This window comes from Crinia signifera, chromosome 5, assembly GCF_055691185.1.
Source record: "Crinia signifera chromosome 5, ASM5569118v1, whole genome shotgun sequence".
NCBI lineage: Eukaryota > Metazoa > Chordata > Amphibia > Anura > Myobatrachidae > Crinia > Crinia signifera.
The window spans coordinates 120,046,417-120,072,749 of record NC_139221.1 but is presented as its reverse complement, the minus strand read 5'-3'; the positions used below and the strand labels follow the sequence as shown (position 1 = coordinate 120,072,749).

Here is a 26,333-nt window from a genome sequence, read left to right as displayed (position 1 = left end):
GCAAACAGGGTATTTACAGACAGTCAAATGGTGGGAGGGCCCTGCTCGCAAGCTTACAATCTATAGGGAAATAGTCATTGATACATAAGGATAGATACTGTATTCTTTATTGCATCGATTCCACCAGAATGCAAGGTTCTGTGACTGGTTCTGGAATTTGATAAGCCTGCCTGAAGAGATGAGTCTTCAGGGAACGCTTATAGGTTTGGAGACTGGAGGAGAGTCTTATTGTGCTTGGGAGGGCATCCCACAGAGTGGGTGCAGCCCGAAGAAAGTCCTGCAGTCGGGAATGGGAGCGAGTAATGAGTGTGGATGAGAGACACAGATCTTGGGAGGAGCGTAGAGGTCGTGTTGGATGATATTTTGAGATAAGAGAAGATATGTATGTTGGTGTAGTTTGGTTTATGGCTTTGTGTGTAAGTAAAATAATTTTGTATTGAATACGGTAGAATACAGGTAACCAATGAAGTGACTGACAGAGTAGCTTTGCAGACGATGAACGTCTGGCTAAGAAGATTAGCCTCGCAGCTGCATTCATGATGGACTGTAGTGGTGAGAGTCTGTATTGGGGAAGGCCAATAAGGAGACCATTGCAATAATCAATGCGTGAGATGATGAGAGCATGGATTAGAGTTTTTGCAGTGTCTTGTGTAAGGTAAGGGCGACTTTTAAATATGTTTTTTAGGTGCATGTGGTATGATTTTGAGACAGATTGAATGTGGCCACAAAGGAAAGCTCAGAGTCAAGGATAACACCTAGGTAGCGAGCTTGAGAGGTAGGAGTGATTGTCATCTTCTCAACAGCAATAGAGATATCAGGTTGGTAACTACTATTTATTGACTGAAATATAATTCATTTTGTTTTTGAAATATTAAGTTTGAGGTGGCGAGATGACATCCAGGATGAAACCGCAGAAAGGCATTCAGAGACACGGCTTAATACAGATGGGGATAGGTCCGGGGAAGATAGGTAGAGCTGAGTATCATCCGCATACAGATGATACTGAAATCCAAAGGCGCTGATTAGTTTGCCAAGAGATGAGGTATAGATTGAGAAAAGCAGAGGACCTAAAACTGAACCCTGAGGTACTCCAACTGACAGAGGTAGCGAAGAGGAGGTAGAATCAGAGAAACAAACACTAAAGGAGTGGTTAGATAGATAGGATGAGAACCAAAAGAGGGCTGTGTCTTTAAGACCTAGGGATTGTAGTGTTTGTATGAGAAGTGTGTGGTCAACAGTGTCAAAAGCAGCAGAGAGATCTAGAAGAATTAGTAGTGAATAGTGGCCTTTAGACTTAGCAGTGACCAGAACATTCACAACTTTAGTCAGAGCTGTCTCTGTGGCGTGTTGGGCATGAAAATCTGACTGAAGCGGGTCCAGTAAGTTGTGCGAGTTAAGAAAGTGTGTGAGGCCAGTGTAGGCAAGAATTTCAAGTAGTTTGGAGGTGCATGGAAGTTGAGAAATCGGACAGTATTTTGAGAGAGAGCTTGGATCAGAATTCTGTTGATTCAGAATCGGAGTAATAACTGCGTGTTTGAACAATGAAGGAAAGACACCAGTAGAGAAAGAGAGGTTACAGATTTTAGTTAAGATTGGGATGAGCACAGGAGGCAGAGATTTACTTATTTGTGTGGATATAGGGTCAAGAGGAGAGGTAGTAGAGTGGGAGGAAGAGAAAAATGTACATACTTCATCTTTATTTGTGGGATCAAATGAAGTAAATGCATCAGAGGGCTCAGGTATGGAATTGAGCAGATCACCAACTGAGTTGGAGTGTACCAATTCAACTCTGATCTTGTCAATCTTTTCCCTGAAGTAGGAAGCAAGATCTTATGCATGAATAGTCGCTGGTGGCTTGGGTTATGGAGGGTTGAGAAGGAATTTAAATGTATTAAAAAAACGTTTTGGGTTAGAAGCTTGAGTAGAAATGAGAGTTTGGAAATATGTTTGTTTGGCAGTTTCCAGGGCATAACTATACAACTGGTATATAGTCTTATATTGTAAAGAAATCCATTGGACTGTGAGATTTACACCATTTACATTTTTGAATCCCACATAATGTTTTCTGCGGTTCACTTCTTATTTAGGTGCTCATAAATGTTTAGCAGTTTGTCTTTTCATTCGTTCACAAGTCATGTCAATTAGACAGGAAATCGGCAAAAAGGCCTGGTTTTGGACACCCAAACTGCTTTTTGGGTATGCTTAACCATGTCACCTACACAATGTAAATGACAAGCATGGGGTCCTGTGCATGCACAATAGTAGTGATGGTACTATACATGTGCAAACCCCCAGCTTCTATGGATTGCATTGGCTGCAGTCCATAGAAGCCAGCTAGAACTGTTGATCAGGCAGGGTGTGGCTTCCTACAGGAAGCCAGCTCTCTGCTTATAGCAGCCTGGTCTCACAATCCGAGAGAGAGGCCACACCTCCCAATGGGACTGCCTGTCATATGGGTGACTGGCTCGTAAAACTTCCAATAGGAAGTCACTGCCCGTCACTAAGCCAGTGTGCAGTGCAGTCTCATGGAATTCATCTCTTCATTCATGAACTGAGGTGGTGGATATTCCTGGGGGACTAATTTACATAATAGTGTTTTTAAGATTAAAAAAAAAAGTTAAATGTTTAAAATCAGAAAAATCAAAGAGGGTTTATATAGATATAAAAAAAAAAAGTTAACATTTATTATGTCAGTTTCTTGTTTTAAAGGAGAAGTTAAAACACATGGGGCGAGATTCTCTAATAACTCCCGCAGCACATCGCCGGCATTCGCATTTTTAATAATCGCATATGCAGTACCATATGTGATTATTAACGCAAAAGCGATGGCTGGCGATGTGCAGCAGGTCCCCCCTCCTTCCCTGAACCCTCACACGGCTGTGTGAGGACTCCTTTTCCTCCTCCCTGCACCCGGAAGCTGTGCAGGGAGGAGGAGATCACTGGTCCGGGCAGCACAGCAGGAGGCTGCCCGGACACAGGTGAGGGAGGGCATCGCGGATCGGCAGGGGGCGCACAGGGTGGCGAGGGACGCGAAAGGAAGCCCATAGGCTTCCATGGGGTTATGCCATATAGAACTGGCGTAACCCCCCGCAGCGAAGCCCCAACGGTGGGGCTTTGCTGCATATGAAAATGCGGTAAAAATCCAGAGGTTTTTACAGCATTTTTAGTTTGGTGAATCTCGCCCACGATGAGTTACTATAGCAGCAAAAAAAAAAAAACAAGAAACAAAAATAAAAGATTAGTGGCAAATTGTCTAAATATATATGTAAGTTAGACGTATAGTTCTTGCTAATATACGCAGTGGCGAATTTTTAGGTAAATTTGCTCATTAATGCAACTATGTAATCTTCTAATCATGCGCAAGTAAAGTAAGTTTTCATGCTTGTTTCCAAGGGGGTTTCATGCTTGTTGTCAAGGAAGTTTTATGCTCATTACCAAAGGGCTTTACATGCTCGTTGCCATGCGGGAGCCAGCGACGGTTGGGTCTGCATTAAAAAACCCACCCGGCAGAATTGAAGCAGTCTGACAGCCGGGCAGAGAGCGAGGGGCTGCCTGGCTTTCTTCAGTGTGGGTCCGTGGCTGTTTGAAATCTTGCGCCGGGTCGCCAGCTGAGCTCGTTGTCCAAGCCACCACTGCCGCTCCTGATTGGCCACCAGACGGCAAGGTTTTCCTATTTCCCTCTTTCCTATAATGAGATCTCTAATAGCCGTGGACCCACTCTAAAGACAGCCGGACAGCCCACCACTCTCTGCCCGGCTGTCAGACTGCTTCTATTCTGCTGGGCGTTTATCAATGCGACCGCTGCAGACCCGGCTGGCACCAGGTATTTTGTGAAGCAAAGTGGCATGCTTTTTAAGGGTGGGGCCAGCGTGGTTGCTCCTTTGGGACGTGCCTGGAGCTGACCCTGCCTGTCACCCACTGCAGTGTTGGATATAGTGAACTTCGGTTGGGAAGGAGGTGGGGGGGTTCAAGTTATATTTTTGCACCTGGGCTCACCACCAACAAATTCCACCACAGCCTGGAAATGCAGCCCTATGTGAAAAATAACTGGACTTGCTATCAAATAGAAGTAATTTGGCATCTAATAGCTTCGACCTCCTGGAGTGCAATTATTGTGACAAAAACTACTTCTTTATTTCAAACAATGATAGACATCACAGTGCTTTTATGTCGCCACAGGCCAGTCTTTCAACATCATTTTGAAGAGATACAAAGCCTCTTCCTAGAATTCATAGAAAGGTATTCCAGAGGTCACAATAATTAAAAATAAAATTCACTAAAAGTTATCTGTGTTTTCATTACATATCTGGAATTGCTCTCAGGATATGGGGCAGTATTCAATGACAAAAATTCGCCGTGTTTCATGGCGAGTTTGTGCTTTTCACGCCGTGGAGAGAGGTTTTTTTTCTCCAAAGGCGAGCCACCCTATTCAATGTGAAATATTCTCCGTCTTTCTAAGTTATTCTCGCCGCCTCTCTCCGTGTAGAAATTCTCCATCTTTTGATGGAGAGCAGGAATGTGAACTTTTAAACTAAAAGGGTGTTTTTTTTAATTTTGGTGTCCAAAAATCATGTTTTTTTTTCTGTGAAGGGCCATGTTATTTTTATTCATGTGCCTATAGCACATGAATATATATTTAATTTTAAAAAAAATATTTTTTTACATTTTTTTTTTTTTTTTTTTTACACAGTGCAGCCAGCAGGGGGCCGGAGCGCTCGAGCCGCTCATTAGATATTCATATATTCACTGCACCCGAAGCACGTTCGGGTACAGTGAATACTGGGTCCCCCGCTGGCTATAGGGGGGGCAGCCTGTGCTGCCTGGGTCCAGGGGAGCCCTGCTCCCCTCCCCATATCCCCTACAGCAGCCAAGAGAGACTTTAATCTCTCTTGCCTGCTACGTCCCCCGGCTCCCTGACAGCTCCCTGCCGCGGACGCTCGTCCGCTGCAGGGGTTAAGACTCGCCGCGAGTGGCGGCGAGTCTTTAACACGTTGAATAGGGGGAGCAGGAGTTGCAGCGAGCCCTCCGGAACACGGAGAGTGCACGGCGAGCAAAAAAAAATGCTCGCCGTGCACGGAGAATATTTCCATTGAATACTGCCCATGGACAATTAGGGGTACATTTACTAAAGCTAAACTAAATTTTCTAAAAATGAAGCGGTGATGTTGCACATGTGAACAAATCATATTGTGGGCCAGATGCACTAAGCTTTATACGTGATAAAATGGAGAGTGCTGAACAGCCAGCCAATCAGCTCCTACTGTGCCTGCCATATCACAGACTGTGTTTGAAAAATGTCAGACTGGAGTTAATTGGTTGGTGCTTTAATTCTCTCTATTTTATCACTTTTCAAGGCTTAGTACACCTCACCCAGAATCTGATTGGTTGCTATGGGCAACTTCACATCTCTTCATTTTTAGAAGCATTAGTAAATTTACCTTTTAGCCCAGTGTTTCCAAAACTGTGTATGGCAGAAAACGAGGTAGCAGCGCTGAAGGCTATAACAAATTACTAGTTACATCGAGTGAATCAATCAAAAGGATTATATTTAGTAGCACATATAAAAACAATAAGCAGCAATATAAATATGGACCAAGTGCACTAAGTGAATGAACACAATGATTGGTTTAACCTGTGCTGAACCAAGGCAGAAGTCCCATGGGTGGTGGAATCCAATAGGGCAAAACTCAGTCCTGGGTGCCACTGTAGGTAATGATCCTGATGTTAGATGGAAATATGGACCAGTGGAGGAACCTCAACGATAATGCAGATTCCCAAACTGGATGCCTAGGCAGCTCAATCTGACAATGGGCAAAATGTACTAAGCCTTGAAAGTGAGCTCCTACCTGTCATTTTTCAAATACAGCCTGCAACATGGCAGTAAGGAGCTGATTGGCTGGCAGTTTATCACTCTCCATTTTATAATTTTAAAAGCTTAGTACATCTGAACCAATATACAGAAAAAATAGTAGCGCTATACAGTATTAAAATATTTGAATTTAATAAAGACAAATGGTACACAAACACATTAAAACAACATATGTACCAGCACCTAAAGTTGATTAACTGCCTGCAATGGAGGGTCCATTCCTATTATACCGCCTAATTATCCGGAAAGGCAACACAGACTCCTTGTTATTGTGGAGGTGTAAATAGTTACCGCAGTGGTAGGCCAAATGTGGATTATTCCGTTAGGATTGCATGTCAGCAGAGTCCATCAAATGGTAGTGAGGGGATTCCCCAAGACTTCCATATGTGGTGACAGATGTGGAAAAAACACTATGGTGGTGGCTGGTTTGGATCCAATTTGGCAGGTTAGTAGCAGGTAGGTGGCTGGTGTGGTAGTGACTGATGCGTTTCGCTATAACTAGGTGCAGCTTTGTCAAAGTCCTTTGTCCTATTTTTGTCTTTCTCTAAGGGACCCTCAATCCCTTATTTAGTAGCAGCTTCACATTACATCCCACAACAGCGCCCATCTGAGTTGTTCCACAACCATCCCCTTTTCACATCTGAACCAATATTCATATGGCTGAGTGGCACAGTTCCTAGGCAGCCATTAGCAGTGCCATCTTGCAGCATGCTCATGGGAAGCAGTTGAATGGCTCAACAGGCTATCTCCCCTACTGCACACCACGGGACGGAACCTAAGGCTACAAGGGGGGGATCAGGGGCAGTGTGTCAGGGCCCTGGCTGGAGTTATGGTTGGGAGGAGAGCCAGCGTGCAGGGAGAGAAGGGGAGGGGGGAAGGATAGTCAGAAGCATAGTCAGAGAGAGTCAGTGAGGCCAGGGCCACCGTCGCTGCACTCAAGGAGGTCATGGCCATTTGTTGCGCCACCTATCTCCAGGCCGAGGGCTGCCGCTTCCCTCCTCCATCCTCACCTCCATCCTCCTTAATCCGACCTCTGGCTGCTCTCTCCGGCCACACGATGGAGCGCCCCTTCTCCACTTCTCTGGGGGCCCGGGGATGGGAGCTCCACGTGCTTGCGACTATTGGAAGTCAGTGCCATACATAAAGCATCTCAAAACCACCATTTCCTTTACATAGCATTTGTAAATAGACATATACAGACAGTGAGAGTGTGTATGTGTGTGTGTGTGTGTGTGTGTGTGTGTGACTGTGCATTATTGCAGAGCATGTGAGAGGCATATGCTGCTATTTATGGATATAACACTAACACATGATTGCTTGCATTACGTAAAACTAATTTAGATTGATAAAAATAAATAAATTTTTCCAAAATAAGGGATTGCTTGAGGCACATTGTTGAACATATGTGTACAATTCACATTATTTATTACAGAGCTGTTATGCTTTTTCTTTTAAAGCTAAATTATATTTAGGACATGCCATTAATAATTACATAGCTTTAAGTTCCCAATTCATACACTGTTAGATCCCCAAAATAATATTGTTGAGTAAAACAGATTTAGCATATTTTGTCCTTTTGCTAATAAAAATGAAGTATACTGTACAAATAAATTTAAGGAGCTGCCCGTCTTAATGAGTTTATATCATAGAGCCAATAGTGTGGTTCGGGGCCGTCAAAAGAAACCTTGCATGGCTGCAATAGAAGGTCACTTCCAGCACAGTACATTTTTGTTAATACAAAGATAAAAGTATGGGTGAACTTTTTTAATATGAAATTTTCAGACATAATTCTGCCATGCCTAGAAAATGACCTGTGGGTACTGTATATACTGTATGGCTGTTCACAGATACAGCCAGGCCATTCATGAACAGAGTGATGATTAACTTGTGTTTAGCAGTAAAAACGTTGATTTTGGAGTGATACTTTATCAGTCACTTAATTCAAACTGCATGGTGTAATTAGTTCATCTCTAGCAGCTGTGTCCACATTAAATATTATTATGCATTTTATGCTGCTGCACTAACTTCATACTGGAACTGCCACCTGAATCAATACAGCCGGTGACAGCAGGCTGGATTATGCCTTCGGGGGGCCGGGTCACTTTAGACAGGGGGGACCCCTCCCATGTTATTACTGGCCACAAACTACACAGGAGAATATTATACAGTCAAAACACAGAGTAAAAGGCATTGGTCAATGGGTAACTACAGGGGCTGGGGATTAATGTGTGTGTGTATATATATATATATATATATATATATATCACATAAAAAGCCTGTGTTTGTCCCTCTGTACCTTACTCTGTAGGAGACCTCACAGGCTGATTAAAAACCCACCCATGATGAGGCCGCCACTGCTGCTGTCCTTCATGGGCCTGAGAAGCATGTGATGAGCTCCACCAATCAGAGCTCAGCACAAGCCTCTTAGCCTCTGACCTCTTGTTCAAAGTCTCATGGGACTTAGTCAGCTCCCAGTAATGCACTGCACACTTGTGCAGTCAGTGTGCCTTGGCTACCGATGCTCAGATCCATTATTCATTGGCAGATACACTACACTGCTCCCATGCACAAAATCTTTAGCTAAAAAAATATAAAAATATATAATTTTTTTTTAAATACAAGCGGACCACAGGGGGGGTTCCTAGATAGAGGGGGCCTAGGGGAACCAACCCCCTAAGCCCCATGTGACATCACACGGGGCAGGGCTGAGCATCGGCTCATCAACCAGGGGGCTGGGGTGGAGGCAGCGCTTGGAGCTGACATCGCTGCCTCCTCCGTACTGTGAATGGGACCCAAAGCGCTTGACCCAGGCTGCCTGTTCCCACTGCACCTGACACAGGTCAGAGCCATGTTCAACCCCATGTTGAACTCCCGTGTTGCTCGACCCGAGGTGGCCCTTTCAGACTGCACCTCAACCCGTGTTGGGGCCACAAGGACACATTAATAACCCGGGTCTAGAGTGCGGTCTGAAAGCGGTATTAGACTACTGGGATTCTTATGACCAATTACCTGTCAAAATATATCTTTGATTACAGTGAATATATACATGAATATGCAGAATAGTGTTGGCAGGGCCACCATAGTGCGGGGATCAAGTTATCAATCTCCACTGTTGTACAATACTTCATTATATAACAAAAAGTTATATTATCTGCGGATACATTACTGACTAGATGCTTACATCATGAATAGGCAGTTGCGTTTGCTTCCGCCGCTCTGAACCTGTTGTGCTCAGATAAACATTGACCTGTTACCATCAACCTGTTACCATAAAATATGATCTTTAAAGCCCCATACACACTAGACGATTTATTAAAAGAAAAGATATCGCTCTAATGGGCCCTTCTGAGCAATACCTATTAGAAAAAATCCAGTGTGTACACTCAATATCATTAATGATGCATGCTCCCACACATCGTTAACGACATGTTCCCTTCCCACCCCCATTTTTCTGAACATGCAGGTCAATTTTGGCTATATAGCCAATGGCCTGCATGTTCAGCGAATCCTGGTGATGTCACTGAACAAAATAATTTACCGATATCAGTGTGTATTCTCAAATCGCCCACCCTCCTGGCCGATATTGTTTAATATATCAGCTGCGGTGCAGGTCATCTAGTGTGTACAAGGCTTAACTAATCTCTGCAGAGGTGTGCCTAACAAGAGCTCACATGGGGCCAGATTCTATAAGCTTCAAAAGTGATAAAATGGAGAGTGATAAACAGCCAGCCAATCAGCTCCTGCCTGACATTTTTCAAACACAGTCTGTGACATGGCAGGTAGGAGCTGCAGGTAGAAGCTGATTGGCTGGGTTTATCACTGTCCATTTTATCACTTTTGAATCTTATTGAATCTGGCCCATGAACTGACAACACTGTGGAAGAGTAATGCAAGCTATACACTAGTCATCAACTGTCATGCAACCATCCAACTAGTTGGTTGGGTGGAATAAAAATCTGGTACTGGAAGGGAGCACATTTGTAAATCAGTAATTTCCTCCCAAAACCTGGAAATGGACATTCATACAAGATATTGTAGTTGAATCTGTTTGATTTAAACAATGTGTCCATTTTCCTGGGTTTGTGAGCACATTGCTGATTGTAATTTGCTCCTATACAGAACCAGATGATTTTCAGTCCAACCAGCCAACTTGTTGCATGGTTGGATAACAGTTGGTCTACCGTATGGCCAGCATAAGTATTTTGTCAACTGTCCTGTATTAACCATCAAATATGCCCGCAGTCTATATAAGCGCCTATCTAGACCCTAGGGCCCTATAAAATATATCTTTGGTAACCAATACTGTACCTATTGCAATTTCCCAGTGTGCTAGAGATGTGCATCTCCAACTAGGTTTGATGGCAGTAAGAAAATAATCCATGTTTTGCCTGCTATTTTATTTATACTCAACTATCTAAAATGACTCATGAGAATGAGGCACACCATGGCAGTCTATATTACATGTCGAGATGCTTTTTGCAATGCTAAGGCTATCATCTCCACCTTTTTAACCCATTGGGGGGTATGCAATCTGCCGCCTCTACTTCTGATTTGGGAAATAGCGGTGGCTCCCTATTCAATGCTGTCTTTAGCGACAGCATTGAAGCGGGATCACGGCAGAACGGGTCCGACTTTAGAAGCTGTCGGGCCCGTTCTGCCGATATCGGCCGTGGATTGTCGCGATCCCGCCAATCCACGGCCGTTTTCACAGCCACGTCCCCTTGGTGCCGATAGGCAGATGGGACATTGAATCCCGCCTGTCGTTCTGCGATTGATTAGACTGCAAACGGGCCAGGATCGCGGCTGTCGGCAGGGATCGACAGCCGTGATCCCGGATTGCATACCCCCCTTTGAGTGCCAAGTGAATTTGTCAGAATAGGTGTGAAAATTGGCAAGCAAATATGATCTGCAATGTTTACCTTATAAATTAAAAATAATCTTTTTTAACACAATTTTCTTTATTTAAATCAATATAACAAATGTGATCATTTTAAGCGGAAATGACACCAACGGGTAAAATAATAATTTGATATACTTTTTTGTTTAATAAATTGCATTAGAGCAAACTCATGGTGAACCTTTAAGGCAGTGGTGCCCTCCAGCTGTTGCCCTGCCACATATTTTATATAATGGATTGCTTAAACTGTGGCAGAGCATGCTGGGAAGTGTAGTTCCACAACAGTTGGGCCATGAGTTTGACACCACTGCTTTAAGGTAACTGAAAAAGAAGTAAAAAAATAAAATACAGGCAGTATGTGTGAGAACAGAATATCACCTGTGTATCCAATATCACCTGTGTATCACTACCTTATTTACTGAGTGCCGTCATGCAAGAAAAGGTTCTGTACTAAGAATATGGAACAATGAACCAATGTACACAATGATGAGATAATAGTAAATTGATATTTAAAATCTGTAATGATTCATAGCAGCTCAGATATTACTTACATTATTTATTGACAATGAGAGAACATAACACCATACAAAGTTTCAAAGTACTTGAAAAACATTGGAAAACAAATCAAACAGAAAGACACTTTGCACATGGGATTTAACATTATTAAAATCTGAATTACTTTTTCAAGTATATACAATAAATGAAAACCGTTTTTAATATGTAACGGGACATACACACTGAGCAATTCTGAGCTGAAAGCCGCTCAAAACACTATGGGGGAGATTCTCTGGGTTTTTACCGCATTTTGGGATGCTGTAAGCATCCCCCGCCGGGTCAACGCGGCGGGGGGCATCGGCAGAAAAATCTGGCGATGCCCCATAGAAGCCAATGGGCTTCTACCGCATGCCACCGCCGCCCCGCAACGACCCCCCGCCGCCCCGCACGGACCCCCGCCGCCCCGCATCGCCCCCTCCCCCCTCACCTGTGTCCAGGCAGCACAGAGCTGTGCAGCCCGGACCTGTGACCTCCTCCCTGCACTGATCCTCTTCCGGGTGCAGGGAGGAGGAGAGCCGAGCGCAGCAGCGCCGGGTGTGGGAGGGAGAGGAGAGCCGCCGGGACCTGCTGGGACCCGGCGACTCTCACCGCAAAGGTGAGAGTCGCTAATGTTGTATCGCAAATGTTAGAACATATGCGATAATTATGATTGCGATGGGCGGCGAAGGGGGGTGGAGATTCTTAGAGAATCTCCCCCCCAAGTTTGAGCGGCTTTCAGCTCAAAGCCGCCCAGTGTGTATGTCCTGGCGATGAGCGGTGGGCGTTGCTGCGTGCTTCTGCATCATCACCAAGAAAGCCGCTCATCTGCTTGTATTACCAGCAGATGAGCGTCTTTGCGGATGGCTTTGCATAGCGCTGCCAGTGGTGGCTCCTACCTTTAGACTTAATGGGGGCTGCAATTTCCTGGGTACTGCTCATTGCAAACAGTCATTAATTATTTGCAGGTTATTAGTTTGATTTGTGCTGTACAAGTTTTTGTAAGCAATTACTGTAAATAAATGATGTACTTATATGCACATAAATACAGGTACAGAGCAAAATACACACTCATACCTCCCAACTTCTGTGCGGCGAGCGTCCGGAAAGGGGGCGGGGTGTACGCAAATGGGGTTGGGGCTTATGCTAATTAGCCGCAACCTCATTTTCATACGAGAATAGACGCTGTGCGCATGTGCACAGCGTCTATTCTATTAGATTGGGGGGTCTCCCAACTGCCACCCCCGCAGCGGGACAATGCCTTCTGCGGGTGGGACAGCGGGACAGGACCAGAAAATCGGGACTGTCCCGCTGTAATCGTGACAGTTGGGAGGTATGCACACTTTTAATAACTTATTCATTAAAGTACACAAAATGATAGTCTTAATAAAGATCTACACACAAATATTATTAAAATAAAATAAACTTCCATGCACCTCTCTGGTGCAATGCATGCCTTCCTTCAGCTGCATCACACTGACTCACTGAAGTCTGGGCAAGCTCACTGCAGAGGATTTGCTTCTGCTGGGCTGCACAGACAGCAGCCCATCGAAGCACTGTAGCTCTGGAGATTTGCACAGAATGGCTTCCTGCTGGAAAGCTATTGCTGTCATCGCTCCATGTACTGACAGCCCAAGAAGGTGAGTAGTTTACAGCTCTGTGGCTCTGTGTATGATGAGCAGTAGTAGCTTCCAATAGTAGGAATCTACTACATGCTGAACTCCTCCCCACAGGGTTGGGCTGTTGCTGTGTCTGCACTGCTGCTTCATGGAGCCTGGTGAGAGGAGGTTAACAGCATGTCAGAGGCACAGCCAGCAAGTTCCAGAGCTCGGGGTGGGGGGGGGGGGGATGTGTGGCCGCAGGAGGAAGCACCGGAGCTCTGTCTGTCTGTGTCTCTGGTGTTGGGATTTTGACTGGAGGGGCTGCATCCCTGCAGCCCTATAACAGGAGCCTCTGGCCACTTCCAATTACCAAACAGGGGGGAATAACTGAACCCCAGCATATGCTAAATAAAACAGAAAGTCAAGAAGCACTGTCAAATATAAACTGTTAATAAAACATCTTTAAAATGACATACAATTATATATATATATATACGTTCTCAACGATGCTGCACTCCAGACTAATTTCACCGTGAAAAAGTTTATTATTTGAACAACACAGCAACGTTTCAATACAGAGGTATTAGCAGCAGGCTCACAGACACAAGTGAATAACACATTTAAATAGCACCCAGGTGTATCCTGCATTACGGCGTTGGCCCAAAGGGGTCCGCCCATGTGTGCAGCAGTGTATAATGGAAAATCAGTTGGGCAGAACTCCGGCCAATCAGCCCGGAGTCTGCCGCCGTGCCCATTAACCCATTGTCAAAACGTGCAAAATCTAGTAATACATATAAAATTGTGCAAAATCTATTAATACATAAAAAAAACAATAAAACATACAAAATAGCATGTGTTACAGTGATAATATAGATACATAAAAAAATAACATCAAGACGAACAACATGGAAATAGCTGCAACAATTCAACAATATAATGTAAAACATCACGATAGTAACATGTAATACAACATAATATCAAAGTAATACATTAATGCCTGAATACTCATTGAATCCTCTAGGGCAGGGACCGGCAACTGGCAGACAGCGGTCCATCTCCGAAGTGCAAAGGATAGAAAAGTGGACTATCTAAACTCCTGAAACTAGCAGTGCGGCGATGCTAGATTCAGAAGTTTGGACGGTCAGCTTTTCTATCCGCCTGCAGCGGTCCCAGGGATGCATTACGGCTGGTGCGAGGGTGATGTCACCGCACACCCATGCACAGCTATTGAGATCAGTCGGCGCCATGTGTTGAGGCTGCCGCAGCGCTGCTTAAAGACTGCAGCAGCAGGAAGGATTGAGCAGCTATGGTATGAGAACCCGTCAGGAGCAGCGGGGATCGTGACAGCCAACTCCCAGTAAGATTCAATATAGGATGGGAGTATTTTTTTTTATATGGATGCTATGCAGTGGGAGGGGAATGGGGAGGGGGGGGTCTCTCAGGTGAATGGTATAGACAATAGAGTTTTGTGCCCCCTTAATAAATAAATATATACGAATAATATATATATTATTAGTTCTGCACTGCACGTTTGACTTGCTGTTTAGTCAGTTGTCCTGAGAAAGGGGCGCAATGCTCCGAAACTTGTCGACACCTACATGCTGACTTTTTGTTTCACGTTTGCTATGGATTGAATACAGTTGATCACTTTTTTGAGAGTGCCGCCTCCTGTCTTCTTTTATTTGGAAACTTGTTTTCCATGTATCTGGATATACGCTCCTATATATATATATATATATATATATATACTTGTAGTGGTCAGTCCGGCACTCAATTATAGAGCAATACAGCTACCCGGGTGCCCTCTGGAGGAATTGTATAAGTTCGGCGGAGACACAGGCAGCGGCCCTCCCAGGGATTTTTCCCTGGGGATCAGCTATTGCCTGACATTTTTCAAACACAGTCTTTGACATGACAGGTAGGAGCTGATTGGCTGGCTGTTTCTCACTCTCCATTTTAGCACTTTTGAAGCTTAGTACATTCTGGACCAAAGTGTACAGAAAAAAGTACCAGCTAACTAGCTCCTAAATGTCATTTTTGTAACACAGCCAGTAACATGGCAGATAGCTGTTAATTGTCTGGTACCACTGTATATCTCTCCATGGCTTAGTACATTGATACCTACTGTATGTCAAATAATGGCTTCTTAAAACACGAGGATGTCAGTTCCCAAGCCTTAGTAGCAGCCCCACCCAATTTCATTACCCATCTGCAGAGGATCACAGAAGTTTGCAGAAGATGGGTTAATTGATAAAGATATTTAAATGAGCTCCAGTATTTGGGTAGGACAGGAAACATCTTTATCAGTACAAGGTGCGTAATTCAAGCATATTCGCTCTGGGGACAAATTGTGTGACTCTGTGTATACGTGTATTTGGGCATGTGCAGGGCCGCTGTATGAACGCCTTCTGTAACTTTAACAGTCGCCAAGGCATTTGTACGGGTAGGGGCTGGAGGGGAGTGTGCAGGGGGCGGCATCAGGGGAACACACCCAGCGTTTCATGGGCTAAGGGAGTTTCTGAAGTGTTTGTGCTATGCTGTATGCTGCAATGTAACCGTTCTTGCTTTGCTGATTATCTGGTATGCTGTTCACATGCTACAAAAATAAAGACCAAGATTTCATCTGATCCAGTGTATGTGCTTCCTTGTCACATTATGTATATATCCTGCTGTCGTTTAAAGTTAAATAGAAGGAGACAAAGTACTCAATAAATCATGCATGCTGATCAGTAAACACAGTTAGAAAATGAAAAGTGGAAAATATACTTTTTAATGATTTGCCTAATAAAATTCAATAAAGAAGTACACACCCAACATCATAAATGGTTCTCAGATCATTTTATTATTTAGTTGTTATATGTACTTTGCTGAAAAGTTACAATTGTAAAAATGATTTGTACTGGATGTTTATTGTCATTTTACATATACGTGAGCAGCATTCAATTGGTGACAATTTTTCATCTAGGCTAAAAAATATACCCTTTTCATCGTTTCTTTAGGTCATTTTCAATTTGACCTATTCAATTCATTTTCCTTTTATTTTCACTTAAGCCAAAAATTCGGCAATGGCGAAAAACACATGTATTGGTGAATCCACTTGTTTTCACCTTTTTTCAGGTGAAAATGCAGACGTTTCCGACCATTGTTCACTCATACCTTTTTGACTACAAAAAGGATGAAAAACGCATGGGCAATAATTTTAGAAAAACTGCACTGCATACTGAAGCTTCAAAATAGTCCAGTTTTTTCGCATAGGATTGATTTCCTTTTGATGAGATGAGGATTATATTGTACATTTACTGTGTATTGTTAGTCATTTCAAAATCAATCTTGGCCCATATCCCCACTACGCTGCCAACATTTCTAAATATCTGTTTGTGAAATGATAAATCCAATTGAATGTTTTTTTTTTTTTTGTTTTTTTTTATTGTAGATGTACCAGGATCAATGCCAGATGCACAATGGGAAGGTGACCTCAGAGCAATTAAGTGGAGAGACATGAACAACCACGGCGGTTGTCATGGTAAGATGATTTGAATTTGATTTGTTAATTCAAAATCTAATCCATCACAGTAGACACAATAATATTATCATTTCAGATAAAAAAATAAACATAGATCAAATTAGCCAATTTCTTATTTTACTGTGGTTTCCTTTGAATTTCTTTAGCATATCTTTAGCTGAAAGCATTTTTCTGGGTCTTTATATTTAAAATAAAACCCAGACATACTGTAGATGCCAGTGTAGGGTAGTAAATAAATGATTGTGAATGTTTGGTCACAAGTATGTGTCATGATTTGAGCTTCAGTTCTCAAGTGGGCGCCACCGGAATAGACCACTGGAATGGAATACACCATACTATTACCTGACAGTGGAGGAAATGTTGGGCAGCTCATATCCGGGGTACTTTTTGTGAAATATTGTCATCTGGCTGTGGAGTGGCATCACTGTGGCAAGCTCTGTCGCTGCATGTGATCTTTGATACATCCATGTGATGTAATAAATTATTGGGTACTTGTTTCCTAGCACGGCGCCCCCGATTTTGATTGTATTACATCTTATACAATCGCATTGCATCGCATGCAATATAGCGGCATGCGTTGCGATGCGATCCGATTTCTGTACATTGGCGTTGATCCTGGGGGTGGCGTTGACTATGGGGGGCCATTTAACATTGTAAGGACCCATCAGGGTGCTTGTACAATCAAAAATCGTATACGATCGCATCGTATGCCATTGTATGGCATACAATGTGATGCAATATTTTATTGTACAATATCGCGTTGCATCGCATACCATCCTATGGGTTGGGATCATTTGGTCTATTGCATTATGGTAGAAAGTCATTAGGTCGAATCCATTAGGTCGACATGCTAAAAGGTCGACATGATTCTAGGTCGACATGGGAAAAGGTTGACATGATTCTAGGTCGAAAGGTCATTAGTTCGACAGGTCATTAGTTCGACAAGGTCATTAGTTCGACATTGTCTATGTCGGCATTCACAAGGTCGACATGGGGTTTTTCACTGTTTTTTTACCTGAATGTCAACACAGTCGACATGGACACAGTTTAAAGTGCACTGCATCCCCTCGCATCGCTCGCTGCGCTCGCTATGCGTCGGGCACGGTGCCTCGCTACGCTCGGCACACTATTTTATTCTCCCACCACGCCCTAGTGGATGGTAGGGCATGAAATACCGCCTGTCGGCACATGTTGACTCAAAAAACAGTGAAAAACTCCATGTCGACCTTGTGAATGTCGACATAGACAATGTCGAACTAATGACCTTGTCGAACTAATGACCTGTCGAACTAATGACCTTTCGAACTAGAATCATGTCGACCTTTTCCCATGTCGACCTAGAGTCATGTCGACCTTTTAGCATGTCGACCTAATGGATTCGACCTAATGACTTTCTACCATAATGCAGTAGACCAAATGACCGCATCCCCATCCTATACCTTATCTAGTGTAATGGTATACGATCCGATGGGCCCCATGCTAGCAAACAAGTACCAATTATTGCATTGCGGATTGGGCCAATATTATCACTGCATGTCCACATCCTGAAATTCGTATTGTGGTAAAAATAAATTGTGCTTTTTCTATTGTATAATAGGTGCTGAGTTGTCGAAACTTCCAAAATGTCAGCAAAATTGACCCTAAATTTACAGCGGCAGTCAGTTAAAAGGCTGAACCAACCATGTTAAAAGACCACAGGCACCTTTTACATAACCCACTTTGTCATAAAAGTGTCCCACATATAAATGAATAGCAATCATGTTACTATATAACAGAAAAGCTATAGTAGCTGTAACTACTGTGATACTTGTTATATAGGATTCCACATGGAAGCATTTGGAAAGTCCTCCCTAGAAATGATGTGTTTCCCCCTGAAGTAACCTCCTTGCTAAGGTACCTTCATACACTCGCTTAGGGATGTTGTGCATTTGAAATATCTCAGCTCAAGTTGTTAAACATGAGTCAGTATGGCAAAGTGTAACTTATGCTGAAGCCTGAGACTGTCTGGTTCTTTCCCAGTTTTAGTTCTGCTTTGTGTGCCAGGGTGGAAGGATTGGATCGATGGAGACTGTGGGCGGGATTCTCTAACATCCTCTACCACACATCGCCGGCATTCACATTGTTAATAATCGCATATGCACTAATATATGCAAATATTAACGCCAAGCACAGCTCTTGCGTTAAGAGCTGTCCTTTGCATTGTGGCCGTCGATGTGCAGCGGGTCCCCCCCTCCCTCCCTGGACCCTTACCCGGCATCTGCTGCTCGGCCAGGGCTCCGCTTCCTCCCTGCTCCCGGAAGAGGTGCAGGGAGGAGGAGGTCACTGGTCCAGGTAGCACAGCTGGAGCCTTCCCAGACACAGCTGAGGGAGGGCAGCACGGATCGGTAGGGGGCGCAGGGAGGGAAGCCCATAGGCTTCTATGGGGTTATGCCATCTAGAACTGGCGGTGGGGCTTTGTTGCATATGAAAATGTGGTAAAAACCCTGAAAACAGGGGTGTTATGGCATTTTTTGTTTGGTGCATCTCGCCCAATGTGTGGCAGCTGAAGGTGCTGATTATATTACCTGTTATGTCTGCAATGAATGTATTATTGTAGAAAGACACTACCACTTCAGGGTAGGACAACATAGAAACAGAAAACAGAACCTGTTCAAGTGAGGGCAGGGAAGAGGATTGAATCACTGGAGACCATGTGTGGAGGCTGGTAGATGCTGATTATTTAGCCTAATTAATGGCTGCAATGATTGTATATTGTAAAAAGACACAAAGGGGGAAATTTACTAAAGGAAATTTGTAAAAAAAAAAATAGGTGTATTTGTATCCAGAAATACACCTATTTTTTACAAATTTCCTTTAGTAAATTTCCCCCAAACTCTTTAGGATAGCACAACATTGAAATACGAGACAGAACTGGTTCAAATTTAGGAAGGGAAGAGGATTGGGTCGAGGACATTTAAGGGTCGCTCTATGCCCATGAGTTTGGATGTAGGTTGGGTTAATGGATGCAGGTTGCCGTAGTGAACAGAGAACATGAAGGATAAGATGGAGAGGCTGCATAGGTGAAAATGGTGTGAATGTACGCAATGCCTGGTGGGAGATGATGTCCATTAGCAGTGAAAATTAGAATGATTGTGTAGGTATGTTTATAATGGGAATACTGAGAGCCTCAGCACAAGGGCGAGTAAGTGATATCCCTTTCAATGTGATAGTGTTAAGGTTATTAAGCAGCAACAATGATTGATTTTTTTACAATAGTTAGGGTCCCATTTAACAATGAGACATATCGCCTTTAGCACTTGCTAAACGGATTATTACATCCTTTTGGTTCTTAGAAAGCAGTGGTAAGCTTAACTTACATCTGTTTGTCACTGTACCACTTACGCCATCTATAGATAGTCATACGATATCCTTTGCCATCAATGGGCACCTAGCAGCAGCCTTATCCCACTGCAGTGAATCGTTTCAAACATTGCTGGGTCCCTTTCGGGTAAAAATGTCATGAACATGTGCAGACTAGCTGTGGCATGTGCATGAGAGGTAGGCCAGGCCCCAGTAAAACTTTGGGGGCGTGGAGTAATTGTGGGAGACATGGCCACCTCCCGTGATTAGGTCACGCCCCCAAAATTTTAAGAAGATGGGTAAAAAAAAAACTCTAAAGTCGTCCCTCACCCCCCCCCCTCACTGCAGAAGCAGCAGCACACACCTACAGCATGTGCTATACTGACAGCACGCTCAGCATGAGCTCTCACACTGTCAGTGAGACGCTCATGCTGAGCCTGCTGTCAACACAGCACATGCTATGGGTGTTTGCTGCTGCCCAGGAGGGGGAAGTTATGGGGGGGGGGGTTGGACCAGGGCCCCCACTGGGCCCTTCCAGCAAGCCTGGGCCCAGGTAAATAGTAACTGCTCCCCCCCCCCCATCTCGACAGCCCTGGACACAGCAGCCTGTTCCTGCCAGTAGTTGGCTGACAGCAACAGAGTGTAGGATCCTGAGAAGGGGTGGGGTACAGGGGGCCGACAGTCGGGATCCCAACAGTCATTAGTCCGACATTGGGATGCCGATTGGCCGGACCCACCCTGAGAAGCACCTTGCCAGAGAGAAAAGTAATGTGAAATATAAATGGTATATTTGTTTTTAGCAATGTGTTTCTAAACTAAATATGCAGCTGGTAATAAAACCTCATTAAATGGGGCCCATGGTTGTCAGTTTTTTATACTCTGCACAAATGCTATAGGGCTAATTGTACCGTTAAACACAGTTAGTTTTGAGGACATATCTTTCACACTGCACATGCTTTGGACCCAACCATATGCACCTATGGGCGATAATGAGCAGTACACAACTCAGTAAATGGATGATAATGGGGTTGGCATGTAGGATACGTTAAGTAAGGGCATGCAGAGGGTATTTGCAGAGTTTAAGACGTGCAGTATAAATAAGGAAATGAAAAAAAACGATCTGTGTTTCCTCTGTTGTATCTCCATAGCAGTTTAAACGTCAAGGGAATAATCAAGTGCTTCTTCGTGTGAGACTCTATGGATATGTTTATATTATGTAATTGCCTTGGGATACACGTGAGAGTCAGTTTATGCAGTCTGAACATTTATCTCGGCATACAAACAAAATATTAGGATACTAAAATCAGCAAGTGTCCGCAGCTCAGAGAACTATCACATTATCCAGTCTGTAATCACTCAAAATGTATCCTGAAAAGACAGAGGGGGCTATTCTCTAAGACAGAAATGCGGTAAAAAAAAACAGTTATCAGGGTTTTTACCGCATTTCTGTATGCTCTAACCCCCCTCTGCAGTGGCAGCGCTGCGGAGGCCTATGGGCTTCTTACGGCAGCGCCTTCCCTCTGCGCATGCGCAGATGGACTCCCGGGTCACAGACCCGGAAGTCCAGTGCCGGCACCGCATCGCAAGGAACAGCTCTTATCGCAAGAGCTGTCCCTTGCGTTAATAACCGCATATGTTACAGCATATGCCGTTATTAAAAATGCGATGCCCGGCAAAGGGGGGCGAAACAGGGCTGCGGATGTTACAACATCCCGCCCAGAACCAGGGCAAAGATAGAAACTGGTATCACTGATCTTCATCCCAATTTGGGAAGTCTATCTATGTCAGGAGATACTGACTAAGGGCTCCCATATACTTGTCCGATTTGGGCCTGATTTCACCCGACTCTGAGGGATCGGGCCAAGATCTGACCCAAATCTGACATCCAACCCAATGCACAGTCCCATGCGCATCGGAGTCGGAGGTTGGACTGGCTGCACATAATATAAATCGTATGTGCAGCCATCATCGGCACATCGTGGGTGCTTTTTAGCACCCGAGATGTATCGCATCTGATCCCAGAGCGCGGAAGTACCGAGCAGAAGAAGCGCTATCCCGGCTCTGCATCCTTAGCTGGCGGGCTGCAGCCAGCAATATAATTCAAAAAGACTTATTCAAAAGAGTGGCTGAGAGAGCAATGTGTTTACAAAAAAAAATACTGTTTTTTTTTTTTTTAAACAAATACTGCAGAGAGATTTTGGCTAACCTTCTAGGTTCCTGCCAAAATTTCACTGTGTGTACACCAGTGATGTGCGTTGGTGGCTGTGTACAAAGAGGCCCCCGGGCACCGCCAAGGACACGGAGATCACTTCCACAGTGCAGCAGTAACAGTCGAGCTGGGGCACCAGGGGAGAGGAGAGAGCCAGATAAAAGCTGCATTTCTAGAAGTTTAATTGACAGGGGCTGCTGTGATTAGACAGCAGCTGAATTTGCTGTCCAATCAGTGGCGTAACTATAGCTCCGCAGCCCCCGCGGTGGCGGGGGGGTGCAGAGAAATTGGGGGCGCCGCCGAGGGGCTGCGGGGCTATAGTTACCCGCGGTCTGCGTCTCGCCAGGCTCTCTGCCTGGACCTGCCTGACCGTCACGGTCCCGGCCGACTCCTGCTGCAATGAAAACTGACAATTAGAAAATGGCTGCCCCCATACTGCAGACAGTTTTCTGTCTGCAGTATGGGGGCAGCCATTTTCTAAGAGTCAGTTTTCATTGTAGCAGCAGGAGCCGGCCTGGACCGTGCCGGTCAGGCAGGTCCCAGCAGAGAGCCGGGCGAGACGGGTGCAGGTACGGGTAAGAAGGGAGGGGGCTGATTAGGTGTGTGCGGGGGGGGCGCCGAAAAAACGTGCTGCGGGGTGGGGGGGGGGGGGCGAAAAATAGTTAGTTACACCCCTGTGTCCAATCACAGCAGCCCCTGTCAATGAAGCACTTCTAGAAGTGCCACTATTACCATTTTTTTGGGGGGGGGGAGGCCCATGGATTAGCCCCGACCGGTGCTTCATCCCCTTACACTTGTCAGTGGAAAGCACCGCTTATCGGAGCCTTCCAAACCAATTGAATTGTTACAAATTACTAAAATAATATACAGAAAATACTTATGACACAGAATATGTGTCATACGTACATTCTTTGTATTATTTTAAACAAAATTATAAGGGAAGCACTGCCTCCCCCGACTGCACGTCCCTTGTGTATACCACTTAAGAATAAGAATTTTTACTAGTAATCTTTGGTACTTGTGTATTATAGCGGCGCCCCCGATTCCCATCGCGCAATGTTTTAATCGCATCGCATCGTATACCATGCACCCGATGGCATGCGATGCGATGCGACGCGATTTTTGCCCCCTATACGATGAAAGATTGTATAAGCACCCTAAAGGGTGCTTTTAAGCACCGTAATGGGTGCTTACAATGTTAAATGCACCCCCACGCCACCCCCCCACTATAAACGTGAACCCGAAGCGTGGCGAGCGCAGCGAGCCTGCGAGGGGCGGCGGTACGCGTCCTCCGACCTTTTCATACCCCCACTATCCACGTCGGCGTGGAGTTGCGAATAGAAAGTGTGGCGAGCGCAGCGAGCCACCCAGCCCGAAGCGTGGCGAGCGCAGCGAGCCCCACGAAGGGCCGCGGATACCTTCACAGGTATCGGAGTCCCCTCGCGGCCTTCACAGGTGTCCGCGTCCCCTCGCGGGGCTCGCTGCGCTCGCCACGCTTCGGGCTCGGTGGCTCGCTGCGCTCGCCACACTTTCTATTCTCGACTCCACGCCGGCGTGGATAGTGGGGGTATGAAAAGGTCGGAGGACGCGTACCGCCGCCCCTTGCGGGCTCGCTGCGCTCGCCACGCTTCGGGTTGACGTTTATAGTGGGGGGGTTGCGGGGGGTGCATTTAACATTGTAAGCACCCATTAAGGTGCTTATACAATATTTAATCGCATTGCATCGCATTGTATGGCATTGTATGCCATATACAATGCCATACAATTTTAAAATTGTATGGCATTGTACAATATCGCGCGATATCGCGTCGCATCGCATACCATCGTATGCCTTATGGTATGCGATGAGATGGGCGCCGCCAAAATACACAAGTACCTAATCTTTCTCTAGTTAAACACATTTGTTTAGATTGAAGTACCTGATTTGCATACTGATTTGGCTAATGCTATAATCGTATAGAAAACAACATATCCAAGAAATACAGGGAGTGCCTAAAAGTTGCAGAAAGTCAGTTTTCATAATAAAATAAACTTTTTTTTTCTTTTTCAAATTTAACTTTTTATTGAAGTCACATATCAGAATAAACAGTGTAACATTGCAAGCGTTTCTTATGACTTTGATTTTTCCATAATAAAATAAACTTTTAATACACCAATAACATACATACATGCTTAGGGATGAATTCACACCAGGTCAAATTGCATTTGGCATTCTTTGCATAGACATCACATTAATCATGTATACTGAGTAAGTATACAAGAGCTATCACAGCGCATACATATTTGCAAAAAAAACAAAAACATATTGCAGACAGCAATATTAGTATCACTACTTGCAAAACTTCCTGAATATATTATTCTTAATGTTATATAGAAATATCTTGCAATAACAAGCATTTAAGCATATGCACACCTATATGTGGAGCTAGACATGCCCTTTAGGCAGGGTGTGACATGCCCACACAACAGCACGCCGTGCTTCGCATGGCACATCCTGCTGTAATCTCACTAATTCTAGTTTTCAGAAACAGGCGATTATGAGTCAGCCCCTACTTAACGCACATTTCTGTTGGCACCTCAGGAGGAGCAAAGCAATAAAAGCACACAACTTGGCTAAACCATGCTGCACTGCAGGTGGGCCTGAAGTAACATGTGCAGATTAATATGTTGGTGGGGTGTGTTCAAACTGATATATGAATTAAAGTGTAAAAATGTAGCAGCCAGTATTTATCCTGCATAAAAAAAATTTAACCCACCCAAATGTAAATCTTTCTGAACGTGTTTCATTAACCCCACCCGGAGTACAACATTGTTTTGCCCAGTTGTGTGCTATTTTGCTATTCTAACTAAACTGAATCCGGTCCAAAGAGCTGCATGCAGCTGTAACTGAAAAAGCCTTGGGCACTTAACCAGGGAGGTTACGAGTTTGCTGTTGAGTCCCACAGCTAATTGCATTTGCATGCAAATTCCAAACAGGTTCAAAATATTCAAGTATATACGGTATATGCCCAATGAGATTCATATCAGAGCGAATGTTTTATGCTGTGCAGGGCCAAGTTTCCAAAACATCTAAATAAGCTGTAGATATAGGTTAATCCTGGGGAAACAGGCACTACTATGAAGAAGCCTAGGCCTTTATGTAATAGATTAGTTTTGACTTTTAAATTATCGTGAATTTTATGCTGGGCACACACCAGAACGATTTGGCCTCAATTTCCCCAATTTCGATACAATCTCGACCGATTGTATGTAAATTGAGTATGTTTTAGATCTGATTTCCATCCGATACGTGTCCCCGCTGGTCGTTTGGTCGTTTTGCAGATCCTACCTGCTGCAGTCAGGATTTGAAAATGACCATCAGATCGGAATTGGATCGGATGCAGATCGTGAGCAGATTGTGAGCAGATCGTGTACTCTAGCATATCGTGTGACCATCGTATGGTCGTCTCACGATCTGCTCACGATCATGATCGTTCTGGTGTGTGCCCTACCATAAATCCTTGACTAAATCAACATAATATCCTGAAACTCACAGGATATTACATAAGGACTCACAGGAGAAGGGATGGCTTGCACTGACTGTAATATAGAATCAATTTATTAACCAACTATTTCCAAAATGAAAATATAGATATTATGTATACACTTGTTGGTGGTGCTCCCTAGAGTTATGGGTGACCATAATTTAGAAAAAAAGAAGAAAGATAACTCTCTTTTTAGGGGCACTAACTTTAGCTGTAATATTCATTAACAATTAACACATAAGTGGAAGAAGACAATACAAGATGCGACAAGAATCTCACCTGGAGACTGATGGATGCGGAAAGATGTTAATGAGTTAAATTAGGAGGGGAAAAGGGTGGAAAGGAGGCGAAGGAGAAGGAAATAACCAGGAATGTACAGGATGAACACTATTCAAGTGGATATTTGTTATTTGGAGAGTGAGTTAGTAATCGATGTGGAATAAAGATGATAATTCATATATTGAGCATGTGTCTCAAAAAGTATTTTATCTAGATTGTAATCCCTATGGGAACTCAGTGTACCCTCTAGTGTACACTGAGGGATATGGATCACACTTCAATAATATACTGCTGAATAATTAATAGAGGTTACTGTCTCTTTAAGAGTAGTATTGTTTTTACATATATGCTTAAATACTAATACTCTCACCTCGCCACTTGGGAGAAATAGTGAAAACAAATAGATAAATCATGAAAATTGCAGCTAGGCACAGACAGTGTACACAGCTGCACATAGAAAAGATATTGTTGCACCGATTTTTTTCGATTTTTTTAAATGCTTAAGTGATTAAATAATGAAGTGTATCAGCTTATATAATGTGATGAACACCACTTGTGATC

The 26,333-nt window shown here is 44.1% G+C and overlaps 1 protein-coding gene across 1 annotated transcript in view; it reads left to right on the top strand.

Moving 5' to 3' along the window:
• Window positions 1-26,333, top strand: part of LOC146080535 (N-acetyllactosaminide beta-1,6-N-acetylglucosaminyl-transferase-like) — a 79,795-nt gene that overhangs the window by 42,096 nt on the left and 11,366 nt on the right. The window contains exon 2 of the mRNA XM_083187940.1: window positions 16,332-16,421. Within this exon, the coding sequence (XP_083044066.1) occupies window positions 16,332-16,421 (90 nt within the window). The remainder of the gene's footprint in view (window positions 1-16,331; window positions 16,422-26,333) is intronic.